Source organism: Rattus rattus, chromosome 2, assembly GCF_011064425.1.
Source record: "Rattus rattus isolate New Zealand chromosome 2, Rrattus_CSIRO_v1, whole genome shotgun sequence".
NCBI classification, from domain to species: domain Eukaryota; kingdom Metazoa; phylum Chordata; class Mammalia; order Rodentia; family Muridae; genus Rattus; species Rattus rattus.
In genome coordinates this window covers 33,731,625-33,748,298 of record NC_046155.1, presented here as the reverse complement: position 1 = coordinate 33,748,298, position 16,674 = coordinate 33,731,625, and the positions used below count along the sequence as shown (strand labels likewise).

The window sequence follows — 16,674 nt, the reverse complement described above, 5'->3', positions numbered from 1 at the left end:
TGGAGCTCTTAGGTAAATCCCCAGAAGTGGCATTGCTGAACCATGTGGCAGATCTGCTTTCAGTGTTTTGAGGTGCATCAGCACCGACCTCACACCGTAGCTGGACTGGCTACATTCCCACAAGCACTGTGCTCGGATCCCTTTTGTTCATATCCTTGCTGCCTATGTTTGCTGTTACTTCTATTATCTGATGTTCGCCAAATGAGAAGATAAGATAAATAGATAAACAAACAAACAAAAACAAACAAACCAAAGGAAGCAAACAGAATGAGGGGAGGCTATGTCAGGACTAATAGGAGAGGAGAGAGGAGAGTGTAAGGAGGTGTGAGGAATACACCCCAAATGCATTTGTGTTTAGTGACTGCTGTTCTGACAGGGATAGAGCATTAACAGAATTTTAATCTGCATTTCTCTTATGGCAGTGACAACGTACTTTTTGTCTGTTTGTGGAACATTTACCATTTCTCTTTTGAGAGCAGTCTGTCTTTGTTGATTGAGTGGTTTGATTTCTGGTTGCTTAGCTTGGTTAACTCTTTCTGAATTCTAGATTCAATCTTCTTTCAGTTGTGGAGTTAGAAAAATGCGACTCCATTTCATTTTGCAGGCTGCATCTCCACTTGATCAACTATGTCATCTGCCATGAAGAAGCCTTTCTATTTCTGGTGGTTCCACTTGTCAGTTGTCATTAGTCCCTGAACAAACTTAATCCCACCTATTCAGAAACTCCTTGCCCGTGCCTAGATCTCGAAGTGTTTCCCCTACACACTTCCCACTATAGTTTCAGAGGATCACTACATGGAGGCTGTTGCATTAAGGTTTTTGTCCTCTTTAGACTTTATTTTTTTATAATGTGAAAGATAGGGATGTGGTTTTGTTCTACGTGTGGCCAACCATTTTTGTCAGAAGCATTTGTTGAAGAGGCTGTATTTGTTCCGATGTATATTTTTGGCATGTGTGACAATAACCAGGCATCTGTAGTTGTGGGATTTGTATCTGGGTCGTATTTTCTGTTCCACTGACTTACATGTTTGTAACAGTACCACGTATGCTGCTTTTGTTGCCATGGCTCTGTAGGATAACTTGAAATCAAGTTCAGTGATGCATACAGCAGTTGTCTTTTTCTTTTGCTCAGGATTGCTCTGGCTGCCTAAGCTTTTGTGCTTCTATTCCACACTTTATGATTTGTTTTCTATTTCTGTGAATAATGACAAAATTGAAAATTTTGATTGGGATTCCATCGTATCTGTAAATCACTTTTGGTCATATAGTAATAATTACAATAATATTTCTTCTACTCCATGACCATGAGGGGTCTTTCCATCTCTTAGCGTCTTTTTCAACTTCCCTTTCTGATGTTTTAAAGATTTTATTATTCAGACCTACAGGGAGAGGGTGAACGTGTATTGCTCATCTGGGGATGGCCATGCCACAGACATAAAGCCTCAGTCCAATAGAAAAGGCAAAGCTTTCCCAAATGAGGCTTGGAAGGAGGTTAAAGCCTTCCTCAAGTACAACAGTGAATACTGACAACGTGTGCAGAAAATGTCCACTATGTTTACAGACAGAACACTGCTCCTCTACAGAGATGACTCCTACCAAGATTTACTAATCCTGCTTCCTTGTTGTTCAGCTGTGTGCAATAACCCCTCTTCCATGCTCAACTGTATATAGTAAATGCATTGCCTTTTGGGGTGCTACAGCATCTTCATTTGAGAGCCAAAATCAAACCAGTTCTTCTGTACGTGTGTCTGTCCATCCTTCATTCCCTCACCACCCCAACTGGGTGAACCCTTGGGACCATGCAAAGCACGACAGAGGTCTCTCAATTCTTTTGCTAGGATTATCCATATATATTTCTTGTTTTATCAGTTCTTTCTATTATTCTTTTATTGCATTCATTAAAAAAAATAATAATAATATAATTTGTGTGTATTGTGTAATTTGTGTGTGTAGGGACCTATGTGTCAGGGATCATGGGCGGTTGGACGACAACTTCACTGAGTCACTTCTCCCTTTGTCTGAGATTTCATCTACTTCATTCTCATAGAAACTGTTATTGTGGGATTAGAAGCTTTTGAAAGATACCTCACTTGGGTTCTCCATGTTTCTTGTGTTTTTGAATTGAGACTTTTGCAGACTAAGTGAGGTTGCTTTGTAGATTTTTAAAAGATTCATCTTTACCCTTTTTACTGAAAGTGCTTGCAATGTCCAAGAGGTACATTGTCATAGGCCGAGTTGTCATTTTTCTAGGGTAGACTATGCCTCTAGCTCAGTAGGTAGGCCCTAAGTTTCAGGCACCAGAGTCAGTCCTTAGTCCACTCTGTGAGTATGATATTGTCTACAAACAAGGGGCACTTCACTGGGCCCAGTGTTATGCTTAGCTAAAAGGCTGAAAATCCATAGTCGGCCCATTATTGAAATACAGTAATAGTTAAAAATGCTTACTCCTTGGGCTCTAATAATTTCAGGAAGTAAAGAAACATGGACAATATTATGTGCACCAAGATGCTTCTCAATGTGGGTGTAAAGAGGAAGAAAATAAAAGAAAACAGTAGGCCTAGTGATTGATATTAGGAGGATGGGGAAGAGAGGTGTTACACTAAACAGAAGGGTACAATAATAGAGACAAGGGGTGAGTGGATGAGGACGCTGTGGGTAATGATAGGAAGGAAAGAAAAAGGCAAAGGGATCCCCTTAGAAAGCTTAGACTAAGAACAGCTCTCAGAAGGCTGAGGCAGAGAGTCCCCATTGGGTCAGACTGTGCTCTTTGGTGAAACCAATCAGAAGGGAAATAAAACAGAAGAAAAGAGAGAATTGATTTTCAAAATTAAAAGCCAGAAGAAAGAAGAAGAGAAGGAGGAGGAGGGGAGGAGGAGAGGAGGAGAAGAAAGAAGATGGAGGGGAAGAGAGGGAGGAGGAGGAGGAGGGAGGAGGGGGTAGGAAAGGTCGAGAGGGAATGAAAACAGAACAGAACAGGTCTAGTTATCTGATTGGCTAAATTGACATTGGACATTAAAAAGTGTGTGTGTATGAGGTTGGGGGGGAGAGAGGAGGGGAGGAGGGGAAGGGAGAGGGAGAGGGGATGGGTTCCAAGTGAGGTCATGTGCTTGCTTGTTGTTCCATGCTGGATTCTTATGCTTTCTTATTGAGCTTTTGGATCCAGTCATGCCCCTAAGTGTGACTTTGAGGGAGCTGGGACCATAAGTGGAAGGTCCTTCCTGGGTGCCATTGTGAGTGCTTTTCCATGCCCCCCCCCATCCTTCCTAATACCTCATGTGGTCTTGGAAGGCCTGTCTCTGTTTCCCTCAGACTTTGGCTCTAATCCTACCTTGATGAATGCTGCACCATTCGATGCTCTTTCTTTATTTCGGACTAGAAGGTCCAGTTCTGCTGGCCAGGTATCAGTGAAAGTTCTGCGACACTTGTGTTTCCGAGTTTATGAAGTGTCTGTAGCTGCCAAGCTGACATGTGCACAAGAGTCTTTCTAAGATAGCCTCTTGCTCTTGCTGTGTGCTTAGCAGAGATGCTTCTCCTACACCCCACCCCTCACTTTTGCTGATGCATCCAACTTTTGTCTCTTTTCTTTTCGTCCATCTTTATTCATTTATATTATTATTTATTATTATTATTATTATTATTATTATTATTATTTTTTACAGTCCAGTCCTTGTGCCCCCCTCCTGGTCTCTCCTCTGACTGTTCCTCATCCCATTCCTTTTCCCTGACCTTTAACATGTCTGTAACTGAAAGTACAGTATAGATTTTCTGCACATCTGTGTCTTACACTATGGCTCTGGTCCAGCAGCGCTCTGTTTTATTGCTTCTTGTTTTTATGAAAGAATTATGCCAGTCTCTCTCTGTGGGGTGGACTCTGGACTCCTATTCTGCTTATGTTTTTATTTAACTTTTCTATTGAAACAGATTTTTAGCCCCCATTCACCTATTTTGATAGCTGTTATCCAGAGTTCCCTGGTGCGTTCCCAAGAGACTCTGGTGGAGCACTCTCGAGTGCCATCCAGCATCTTGCAGTGTTCAGATACTGAGACTTCCTATTGTAATCTCTTGGTCTCTATAGTTACCTATAGACACCCTATAGTGTGCTTGGTGAGCCTGAGGATGTTATTAAGAAACCCGCTGGAGACAAAGAAGTTGGTCAGCCAGAGGCAAACAGACACACAAAGGATGGTTTAAGGAGGCACTAGCATTTGTCTTGGAGGCTTCAGAACCAAGAGACACCAGCATGATTGTGTCTTTCTAAACATTTCTGTGGCACCCTTTCTGACCTTCTAACATCTGCATTGTAGTCGAAGCAACATTTAAACTGTACCCAGTAAATACCCCAAACAACTTTTGCAGTTGCTACAAATGTTGTGTATCCACTCAGGTGCTTTCAAGGAGAAAAACAGTAAGTAGGGACTCACTTGCCTTTTTAAGGTCAGTTAAAGACCAGAAAACTATGAGCAACAGTGTATTATGGAAAGTTTAATCAGGGCTGGAGAGATCTGCCAGAGGTCCAAGGTTCAGTTCTATGGTGACTCAGACATCCTTAACGCCATGGGAATCTGGCGCCCTCTTCTGGCCTCCATGGGCATTCAACATGCAAGCAGTGTATTTGTCTGCATGCAGACAAAACACTCATACACATAAAATAAAAATGAATCGTATTTTTAAAAATCACTTCTAGATTTTCTTGCTTGTTCTTAATGTCTGCTTTAGGGTCTTCCATTGACCCCAGTACTTCAGAATCAAACCTAGGGCTTTGCACGGGCTGGCTAAATGTTCTGCCACTGAGCTGTGTTGAGCATGGATGAGTTCATATGCAAGTCATACTTGAGTTGAATCTAACAGAGACACTGACAGGACCTTCGTGAGTCACAACTGAGGAGGAAGGTATGGTGAGCAGCTCTGTCAGAAATCAGAGGCCTGAGTTCTGGAGCATGTTATAGGTGGCTGAGGAAGGGAGATATTTGACCGCTCTTGGGCTTTGCTTTGCAGAGATGAACCTCAACCGTCCTAGTAGGATGCTCTAATGGGAAAATAATCATGGAAAGGACCTTATTTATGCACTGTAGACGGGCAATGGGCATAGCAGAGGGATTGTGGGGTTACATATTGGCTTTCTATATATTTTTAAAGATGGTTTGATTCTTAAGTTTACTTTTTGCTGTTATTAGTTGTACATTAATAATGGGAGACAGTTTTTTTATATTTTAAAAATATATTTAAGAATTACTTGATAACAATTGGATGACAAGCCCTACTATTAACTCAGAAATATGTATCAAAACATTGGCCCAACGGGAAGCTAGTTGAAATAAAATTAAGACACAGCATACCATAATGTTTTTGTCTTATACTTGGCTAGAATTAACAAGAAAAGTCAAATGGGAAGGAAGTTTAAATTATCACCTCACTGTAGCATAATTTGGAAGCATGTGTCAAACATGTTCATATTGTCTATGTCAGGTAGACAATTTATAGAAACGTATGCAAAGTACAACTTTAGAATTGTTGACAAGGCTTTGTGAATAAGAGTATTTAAATCATATTATTTTTAGAAGTTAAGGTTTAAGGTCTTGAAGAGTCCACCTGGTAGATGTGCCTAAAGTTAGAAGAGTTTCATTCGATGAAAACAAACAGTCATTAAGAACCCATTCATAAAGATTTTGATGCAGTGGGAGATGTAAATATTCTAAACGTGCATGTTTAAACTGATGAAAGCCACACACAGTTTTGAATATACAACATTAAAATACTGAAGTCTAAATATTCAAATTCTACTTATGGTTATTTAATACAACAAAGCCAATAGAGTATAATGTTATTGATGAAGTCTGGGCTGCTCAGTAATGTAATTTTTTCTTCTTTTTTTCCCCCCATCTTTATTAACTTGAGTATTTCTTATTTACATTTCGATTGTTATTCCCCTTCCTGGTTTCCGGGCCAACATCCCCCTAACCCCTACTCCTCCCCTTCTATATAGGTGTTCCACTCCCCATCCTCCCCCCATTTCCACCCTCCCCCCCAACAATCACGTTCACTGGGGGTTCAGTCTTTGCAGGACCAAGGGCTTCCCCTTCCACTGGTGCCCTTACTAGGCTATTCATTGCTACATATGAGGTTGGAGCCCAGGGTCACTCCATGTATAGTCTTTGGGTAGTGGCTTAGTCCTGGAAGCTCTGGTTGGTTGGCATTGTTGTTCATATGGGGTCTCAAGCCCCTTTAAGCTCTTCCAGTTCTTTCTCTGATTCCTTCAACAGGTGTCCCGTTCTCAGTTCAGTGGTTTTCTGCTGGCATTCGCCTATGTATTTGCTGTATTCTGGCTATGTCTCTCAGGAGAGATCTACATCCGGTTCCTGTCAGCCTGCACTTCTTTGCTTCATCCATCTTATCTAATTGGGTGGCTGTATATGTATGGGCCACATGTGGGGCAGGCTCTGAATGGGTGTTCCTTCTGCCTCTGTTCTAAACTTCGCCTCCCTATTCCTTCCCAAGGGTATTCTTGTTCCCCTTTTAAAGAAGGAGTGAAGCATTCGCACTTTGTCATCCTTCTTGAGTTTCATGTGTTCTGTGCATCTAGGGTAATTCAAGCATCTGGGCTAATAGCCAATTATCAATGAGTGCATACAATGTGTGTTTTTCTGTGATTGGGTTACCTCACTCAGGATGATATTTTCCAGTTCCCTCCATTTTCCTATGAATTTCATAAAGTCATTGTTTTTGATAGCTGAGTAATATTCCATTGTGTAGATGTATTACATTTTCTGTATCCATTCCTCTCTTGAAGGGCATCTGAGTTCTTTCCAGCTTCTGGCTATTATAAATAAGGCTGCTATGAACATTGTGGAGCATGTGTCTTTGTTATATGTTGGGGCATCTTTTGGGTATATGCCCAAGAGAGGTATAGCTGGATCCTCAGGTAGTTCAATGTCCAATTTTCTGAGGAACCTCCAGACTGATTTCCAGAATGGTTGTACCAGTCTGCAATCCCACCAACAGTGGAGGAGTGTTCCTCTTTCTCCACATCCTCGCCAGCATCTGCTGTCACCTGAGTTTTTGATCTTAGCCATTCTCACTGGTGTGAGGTGAAATCTCAGGGTTGTTTTGATTTGCATTTCCCTTATGACTAAAGATGTTGAACATTTCTTTAGGTGTTTCTCAGTCATTCAGTATTCCTCAGCTGTGAATTCTTTGTTTGGCTCTGAACCCCAGTAATGTAGTTTTAAAGTCTACCATTGTGCTTGTAACTGTTTCCCAACATTTTTACAGAGAGGACAGGTACCTGGAGAGCAGTGCTTCCGCTCAGGGCTCACTCTCCTCTCTTCTTTCTTTCCCTACTAACCTGACTGGTATTCCAGTTAACACAGCAGCCTGTAGGCCTCATATTTATTTGTCGTGCTTCTGGCCTCCTCCAACTTTTAGAACCTGATGGTGCACCCTCCTCACGGTGCACATTATCACCAATGAATGCTGACATATTTAAGGAATTAAGTTTGTGTGCTGGGAACTGTGGGAGAATTGCCAAGTCATTAAAACAAAACACAAGACAGCTGAATTTCCATCACCAGTCATCAAGACAGTCGATGTCTATGTGCCTTCTTGTACTAACTTTATTCCTATGTTTATATCTCGTTCTATTATGCTATTTTTAATCTCAAAAACTAAAGCATAGGCAGCCACCTGGTGACGGTTTGTATGTGCATCTACGCTGTTGTGTATATCTGGGCCTTTCCAGTGTTTCCTTCACAGTCTGAAAAGTCAACATCCTGATAAACAAAACCCTGAGTGAAGTAAACAGAGGAGCATCTTAAAAGGAGGTACCTAGGCTGACTATGGATATGCAGTGTATGGTTTTGAATATGCAGTATAGTTCTACATTTAAACATTCTATATATGTTTATGGAAGAGGCCTGAGAGAACATGGCATTAAGTCATAATCTACTCTGTATTGCTTGGTAGTGAGTTCCTTAGAAATGAAAATAAATGCATGAGTTAAACCTTTGGGCGTGATATTCTAAAAACTATGGAATTTGAACTAACAAATCCTTTTCTTTTTTTAATTGGATATTTTTAATTTACATTTCAAAAATTATCCCCTTTCATCACCATCCATTTCCCCTCCACAAATCTCCTCCCGCTTCCCCCTCCCCCTTCTTCTATGAGGGTGTTCCCCCACCCATTCACCCACCTCTTCCCTCCTCCCAGAACTGACATTCCCTTATACTGGGAGATTGGCAGGACCATTGGTGCCCAACAAGGCCATCCTCTGCTATGTATGCAGCTGGAGCCATGGGTCTGTCCATGTATACTCTTTGGATGGTGGTTTAGTCCTTGGGAGCTCTGGTTGGTTGGTACTGTTGTTCTTATGAGGTTGCAAACCCCTTCAGCTTCTTCAATTCCTTCTCTAACTCCTCCATTGGGGACCCCGTTCTCATTTCAATGGTTGACTACGAGCATCTACCTCTGTATTTGTCATGCTCTGAGAGAGCCTTTCAGGAGACAGCTATATCAGGCTCCTGTCAGCATGTATTTCTTGGCATCCGCAATATTGTCTGGGTTAACAAACCCTTTTCTTAATTGCAGAAGGAGAGAACCTGCTTACACTATGCTGTGAAGAAGAGATTTACCTTCTTTGATTATCTGCTCATTATCCTTTTAATGCCTGTCTTGCTAATTGGATATTTCCTCATGGTGAGTACTGTTGTTAGGGCAAAGGCCAGATGTGTAGCAGAGCTGGGGAATTACTCAAATACTCCCAACCATGTGATGTGAAGAAATGGAAAGAAAATAGACCTTTAGTGCAGTTGTTTCTTGACTTACAGTGGAGTCCTATTTCAACAACCCTTGCATAAAGGAAAATGTTTTAGGTAGAAATGTGTTTACTTAACCCAGCCTATCAGTTGCCATGGCTTAGGCATGGCGCATCCTAGAGTAGATACTCAGTATTCTCCTCACACTGGAAACTGAAGTTCACCTCCATTGCCTGCAGCATATGAGTCTCAGAATCACTGGCTGGGGTTTTGTCTTGTGCCACAACTCTCTTAAGTTTCTGAATTTTAAAGACGAACCCCACCAGTGAGTTGGACTGAAAACCCTAACTCCCTCCCCCTAGAGGCTGACAGACACAGATGCTATTTTGGGAGGTTCTGACCTAAGAAACTGAATCTCTATTGCACTGGACTTTGGTAGGATAATTTTCTTGAATAAATAAGTAGTTAAATAGTGCAGGAATTCTGCTAAGTTGAAGGTCGAGCTTGGTTACTTTGTATGTTTTTTTTTTTTTTGTTGTTGTTTTGGTTTTTTTTGTTTGTTTGTTTTTGTTTTCTTCAAGTAGGGTGACTGTTTTATACTGATTTTCTTTTCATTTTTTCCCCATCCGGGCCCGACTGTGGCCAGTTCTACCTTTGAGAGATGACTGAAACAGTGTGTCCCTTCCCTATGGTAACCAGCTGAGCTACCTCTTTCCTGTAGCTACCAATTGGTTGACAGTAGTTATTCCCATTTACGCAAGCTCCAGTGTGAATTCCACCATGTGACTGGATCAGTCCCGAACAAGATGCACACGATGTTTGCAAAATAATTCCTTGTACTTGCTGTCTGTAACAGGTATCAAAGACAAAGCAGAATGAGGCTCTCGTACGGCTGCTCCTCAATGCTGGCGTGGATGTTAATGCTACCGACTGCGTATGTTTGTATTCTGATATAATATTTACATGTTATACCTGGGTAGTGCACTTGGTGATGAAGATGAATGCTTTGTCTTTCTACATGTTTGTGTATAATTTCCCTCTCCTTTTTTCTTACTGCCATCAGGTAACTTTGGCATTATGGGTATTCTTTTACTAAACCTGTGGGCATAAAGTATTCGTTGATTATACAAAAAAAAGTCAGAAGAATTTGCACTTGCCTGTAGTGATAAATTAAGGACAGTGATGTCAAAATACTATCCTTAGTGGTTTGGCAGCTGGAATTAGCTAGAATGCCTGTGTGTACATTTAATCTCGTTACTTTCTAGTTAGGTGAGCTTGAAACATTATAAACCTATCTGACTCGGTGCTCTCACCCATCAAATAGGAGATTAAAACTAAAGATTGTGCTAAAGATTGAACTCAAAGCATAATATATGCTAGTAAATAGTATACTCCATTATTTAATTATTTAGTTATTCATTATTTATTTTAATTTAACGAAGCAACATTCTGTTAAGTTACTCAGCCTGGCCCTGACTTGTGACCCTTCAGCTTCAGCTCCCGGAGTATCTGGGATTACATTCCTGCCCCAAGTGCCTGGCTGTAAATTGGAAATTAGTACTGACTTTATAGGACAGGTTCCTGCAAAGTCTTCAGGAGTGATTAGAATGTACTTACTGCTCACTGGATGTTAGTAACAGTCATGATTTTACCTATGAGAAGAGAGCAGTCTCTTTTATAAATAGAATAAGTAGATAAGGTCAAAGTTCAGAGAAAATCCCCAGTAGTGGTGGGAGTCATAGTAATTGAATCATCACCACCTCCCTCCTCCCCATAAGGAAGTGGAAGGTTATGTTTTTGCTTTTACCTTACACTCCAGATTTACTTCTTCTGCTAATGCTCTCCGGGTAGTCTGCAATTTTATTATTCTGTTTTTATAATTTTCTCATATTTCTTGGCAAAGTTTAGGTTTCTAATATTTTAGCAAAAGGGGCAAGTTGAAATTGGATTTCAAAAGAATTGCACTTCTATTTTTGATGCCTAATTATTCTGCATGCATTCCCATTGCTCTGTGTGGAACGACTAACTTCTTCTTGTTTTTCTTGATTACATTATTTAATGTTATATTTGATTAGGGCTTAAATGATGATGTGTTTGATATCGTTTAAAAAGTTGCACATTTTGGTTTAGAATGGAAAACGAGAAAGGGGAAAATATGAATGAGTTACTGGGTATTTCGCATACATAGTGAGGAAGAGAAGAACTTATTCACAGTACAAGAAACACAGCGGCTCATAAGTGGCTTGCAGATCGGCTCTGGTTGGTTGTCCACAGTGGGATGTGAGTGGTTGCTACAGGCCTGGGTGCTGAGGTCTGTGCACAGCTGGCAGATGAGCTACAAGGTTGGTCCTCTGTGTTTCAGTACGGCTACACCGCCCTGCACTACGCTTGCCAGATGAAAAACCAGACTCTCATCCCTCTGCTCCTGGCAGCCCGTGCAGACCCCACGATAAAGAACAAGGTAAGAGCTGGGGATCTCTGGTCCACCCTCTAGCAAGTTTTTCTTTCCTTTTCTTTTTTAAAAAATTTAAATTATCTTTAACTTCTTAATTTTTTACTTTCTTCTATTTATTTTTTATTGGATATTTTATGTATTTACATTTCAAATGCTATCCCCTTTCCTCTCTCTCCCATTTCCCTTCCCTCCTTCCCCTGCTTTGATAGGATGCCCCCACTCCCACCTCAACACTCTGGCATTCCCTACACTGGAGAATGGAGCCTTCACAGGACCAAGGGCTTCTCCTCCTATTGATACCAGACAATGCCATCCTCTGCTACATATGTGGCTGGAGCCATGGGCCTCTCCATGTGTACTCTTTGGTTGGTGGTTTAGTCACTGGGAGCTCTGGGGGTAGTCATCAGGTTGGTTGATATTGTTGTTCTTCCTATGGGGTTGCAAACCCCTTCACCTCCTTTAGTCCTTTCTCTAACTCCTCCATTGGGGTCCCCTTGTTCAGTCCAATGGTTAGCCTCAAATATCCTCATCTGTACCAGTAAGGCTCTGGCAGAGTCTCTCAGGAGACATCTATATAAAGCTCCTATCAGCAAGCACTTCTTGGCATCAGCAATAGTGACTGGGTTTGGTGGCTGCATACAAGATGGATCCCCAGGTGGGGCAGTCTCTGGTTCACCTTTCTTTCAGTCCCTGCTCCCCTCTTTGTCCCTATATTTGTTCTCATGAGTATTTTGTTCCTCCTTCTAAGAAGGACAGATGCATTTACATTTTGGTCTTCCTTCTTCTTGAGCTTAATATGGTCTGTGAATTGTATCTTGGCTATTCTGATCTTTTGGGCTAATATCAACTTATCAGTGAGTGCATACTATGTGTGTTCTTTTGTGACTGGGTTACCACATTCAAGATGATATTTTCTAGTTCTATCCATTTACCTAAGAATTTCATGTAGTTATTGTTTTTAATACATGAGTAGTATTCTACTGTATAGATGTACCACATTTTCTGTATTCATTGCTCTGTTGTAGGATATCTGGGTTCTTTCCAGCTTCTGGCTATTATAAATAAGGCTGCTATGAACATAGTGGAGCATGTGTCCTTGTTATATGTTGGAGCATCTTTTGGGTGTATGCCAAGGAGTGGTATAACTGGGTCCTCAGGTAGTGGAATGTCCAATTTTCTGTGGACCTGCCAGACTGATTTCCATAGTAGTTGTACCAGCTTGCAATCCCACCGACAATGGAGGAGTGTTCCTGTTTCTCCACATCCTCACCAGCATCTGCTGTCACCTGAGTTTTTTATCTTAGCCATTCTGATTGATATGAGGTGGAATCTCAGGGTGGTTTTGACTTGTATTTCCCTGATGACTAAGGACGTTGAACATTTCTTTAGGTGCTTCTCAGCCATTTGGTATTCCTCAGTTGAGAATTCTTTGTTTAGCTCTGTACCCCATTTTTAAAATAGGATTATTTTGATCTCTGCTAACTTCTTGAGTTCTTTGTATATATTAGATATTAGCCCTCTATTGGATGTAGGATTGGTAAAGATCTTTTCCCAATCTGTTGGTTGATGTTTTGTTCTATTGTTTTCGTCATGAAATAGCTTGTTTTCTCCATCTGTGGTAATTGAGAGTTTTGCTGGGTTTCATAGCCTGAGCTGGCATTTGGGTTCTCTTAGGGTCTGTATGACATCTGTCCAGGATCTTCTGGCTTTCATAGTCTCTGTTGAGAAGTCTGGTATAATTCTGATAGGTCTACCTTTATATGTTACTTTCCCTTTTTCCCTTACTGCTTTTAATATTCTTTCTTTGTTTTGTGCATTTGTTGTTTTCACTATTATGTGACAATAGGAATTTCTTTTCTGGTCCAATCTGTTTGGAGATCTGTGGGCTTCTTGTATGTTCATGGGCATCTCTTTCTTTAGGTTTGGGAAGTTTTCCACTATAATTTTGCTGAAGATATTTACTGGCTCTTTAAGTTTGGAATCTTCACTCTCTTCTATACCTATTATTCTTAGGTTTGGTCTTCTCATTGTATCCGGGATTTCCTGGATGTTTTGGGTTAGGGACATTTTGCTCTTTGCATTTTTATTGACTATTGTATCAATGTTTTCTATCGTATCTTCTGCCCCTAAGAATTTCTCTTCAATCTCTTGTATTCTGTTGGTGATGCTTGTATCTATGTCTCCTGATCTCTTTCCTAGGTTTTCTGTCTCCAGGGTTGTCTCCCTTTGTGATTTCTTTATTGTTTCTATTTCTGTTTTGAGATCCTGGATGGTTTTGTTCAATTCCTTTACCTGTTTGGTTGTGTTTTCCTACAATTCTTTAAGGGATTTTTGTGTTTCCTCTTTAACGGATTCTACTTGTTTACCTGTGTTGTCCTGTATTTCTGTAAGGGAGTTATTTATGCCCTTCTTAAACTCCTTTATCATCATGATGAGGTGTGATTTTAAATCCAAATCTTGCTTTTCTGGTGTGTTGGGATATCTAGTACTTGCTGTAGTGTGAGAACTGGGTTCTGATGATGCCAAGTAGTCTTGGTTTCTGTTGCCTAGGTTCCTGTGCTTGTCTCTTGCTATCTGGTTATCACTGGTGTTCGTTGGTCTTGGTGTCTCTGACTGGAGCTTGTCAGTCCTGTGGGCCTGGGGGCCTGTGATCTTAAGGAGAGAGTACTTCTGGGAGACCAGCTCTCTCTGGGTAGGTTTTGGGTCTGGAGGGCTGTGGGACAGCCTTAGCTCTGGGCACAGGTGGAGACTGGAAGGCTAGCAAGTTTTTCTTATTTGGGACTTTTTTTTTGAAGGAAGTTTATTGTCTCTCATGCAAATCAAGATAAAATTAATTGTTCCTATTAAGGAAGGATCTCACTACTTTTATTTTTGAATTTTAAAACTATTTATATTTTTCAATTTTGGGATTAAACACAGCATGTTCAATATGCTGGGCAAGTGCTCTGGAGTTGCACTCCCCTTTTGTTTTTTACATTTTGAGGCAGGGTCTCTTTTAATTGCCCAGGTAGGCCTCATGATTGCTTTCCAGGTTCCATGTTTTTTTAAACATTTTTAGTGTTTTTTTTTAGAATAGATGGCCTTTTAAAGCTTCCACAAAATCTGAGAGTGAGCGATCTGTCTAAAGCAATGCCTACTCTTCACAGACATTGGTCTTTCTTGGAAGTAAATGATTTCTTTTCTTCTGCAGCATGGTGAGAGTTCACTGGATATCGCTACAGAGACTAAAATTTAACCAGATCGCATTAATGCTAAGGAAAGGCTCGTAGTCCTGTGATTTCTCATGTGGCGACAGAGTCACAGCTGAAGGACCAGATGTTGTCCATTTCATGGATTATTACTCTATGGGCACTCAAGCCGGACAAACACTGGACTTAGGATGGTTTTCACAGTGGACGTCACCATGGCCTTGATTCCTCCAAAGGACTCATTACGTGCACTGGAATCTCTGTTGTCAAAACTGATTTTTAAAGAATTTATTGTCCAGTGTGTTCTAAAAACAAGTCAGAGCCACCTGAGGTCACAGTCTCTCTTTGTAGTGGTGTCATCCTGCTAAAGACTTTGTCCTATATCCTGCCTTGGGACATAAATGGCTCATTTCAGGCCCATTACGTACTAAGCCCAAGAATCGAAGCATGTGCACGTGTACAACATGACTTGCATGTGTGGGGAGTTAGAGATTCCAGAGTAAATATTCTTTTGATGGAAAATCTACAATAAAAACATATGTTGGTTGTCAATGGTGAGTTTGACTAAGCCTTAGAAATTGGCACATGTCCCACAGAAGAACTGGTTTTTGCCATTGTTTCCCTGTGTGCGGGTGTGGGGGGAGGGCAAGGGAAGGGAGGGGCTAAACCTGTATATCCGAATGTGTTTCACTAGCACACATAACTGCCTTTTCAGTTTGTTAGTTATATAAACATTAAAGATGTTTGTTCAAAACCCTTATAAGCCTGGAACTGTAGTGCTTGCTATACACAAAAGTCTGGAGTCACCCCCAACACTAAAAATAAAGAATCTTTTTGTGAACACAAGCTAGTTGCTGTTTATTTATTTTTCTGTTTGTGACACTGAGAATTCAACTTGGGCCTCACTCACACAAAGTGTGGGGTCTACCTCTAAGCTACACTGTCAGCCCTGGATTTGTTTAGTTTTATTGACAAAATTTATAGGATCATAACTTACTTGGATAGAGGTCTTGCTTCTTTATAGAAACAGAGAAGAATATGGATCATGCTTTTAAATGGGGTTATGAATACAGTCTGACTTCTTTTGGAAATGACACTGAGTGGAATTAAGTCTACCTCCTCGGTGAATTTTGAAAAATTTGGATGATGCAGGCACAGATGCCCACTTGGACTAAGCTACACTACACACTGCAGCCAAGCAGTTAAGGATGAAAGATTTACTATTCTTGCACACAGAAAGGTTATAAACACAATGTTATTCTGCACTGTGCAAAATTTACCCTTGTATTATTCAAATGCTGATTTCTTTATCCCATTGTCTGGTTTTAATTCAAAACATAGCATAATGCTTATGTTAAGAATCTCTGGTCTCAAGTCTGTGTAGACAATACTCACCGTTTACTCTCTGCCTTGTGAATAAAAGTCAATAATATAGGCAACAGAGAGGAGAGGGCAGGACTTCTGCCAGTCAGGGGAGGAGTGAGAGAGAGAGGAAGAGGAATTCACCATGAGAAAAGGGGCCAGAGAGATATCAAGGAAGAACACTCCTGAAGCCCAGAGAGCCAGGCCAATACAAAATTATGAGTATCTCAGGGATTCTGGCTTGGAGGTAGCCAGATTACATAAGAGGATAATGCCTAGTTATTGTCCTTTAAATTGAAAATAAATCTTGGTCTGTCTGTGATGTTATTGGAGAAGTAGCTAGGATGAAGAAAAACAGCTGATGTACTAATTTACTGATACATTTATAATAATAATCATTTTTTTTAACAAAAGGTTTGACAAAAATCAAATCTGGACATGTTTACTAAGCTATATACAGACCCTAAGGGTACACGTAGGGTCCTGAAGTTCCTAACTATTACCAAGTAATTTACTTAAGATTTGGTAACATTGGACTAACTTTCCAGGTAACTCTGGGGAAAAAAGATGAACTTCACAGTCTAATGTATGTTTAACAAACAACCGTGTGTTCTCAACTGGGACTCCAACAGGCTCAGTAGAGCTTTGATTTGTCTTCAGAGCCCAATGCCAACTAATACTCATAACTAACAACTGTCAGCTTTGAAACTGTGTGAAAATTAAAGTTTTCCAAGGTCCCAAATCCAGATTTATGAAAGAGTTGCGAGGTTATCTGAGAGTGATTCTGCTTTGATTAAAGAATAAAATACATGGCAATTTATTTCATTCTACCCACGACATTATAAGTTTTTCATTGTAGCTTTCATTTGGAGGAGCTGGTCTAACGCCTGATGAAAATCTCAGTGCTGACACACAAACA

The 16,674-nt window shown here is 40.6% G+C and overlaps 1 protein-coding gene across 1 annotated transcript in view; it reads left to right on the top strand.

Annotated features, from left to right (window-relative positions):
* Ankrd22 (ankyrin repeat domain 22) overlaps positions 1-14,474 on the top strand; it is a 29,223-nt gene extending 14,749 nt beyond the window's left edge. Inside the window, 5 exon segments of the mRNA XM_032895483.1 lie at positions 8,584-8,691; positions 9,607-9,684; positions 11,113-11,211; positions 14,396-14,422; positions 14,424-14,474. Coding sequence (XP_032751374.1) covers positions 8,584-8,691; positions 9,607-9,684; positions 11,113-11,211; positions 14,396-14,422; positions 14,424-14,474 — 363 coding nt within the window.
* Positions 14,475-16,674: the final 2,200 nt, after the last annotated feature.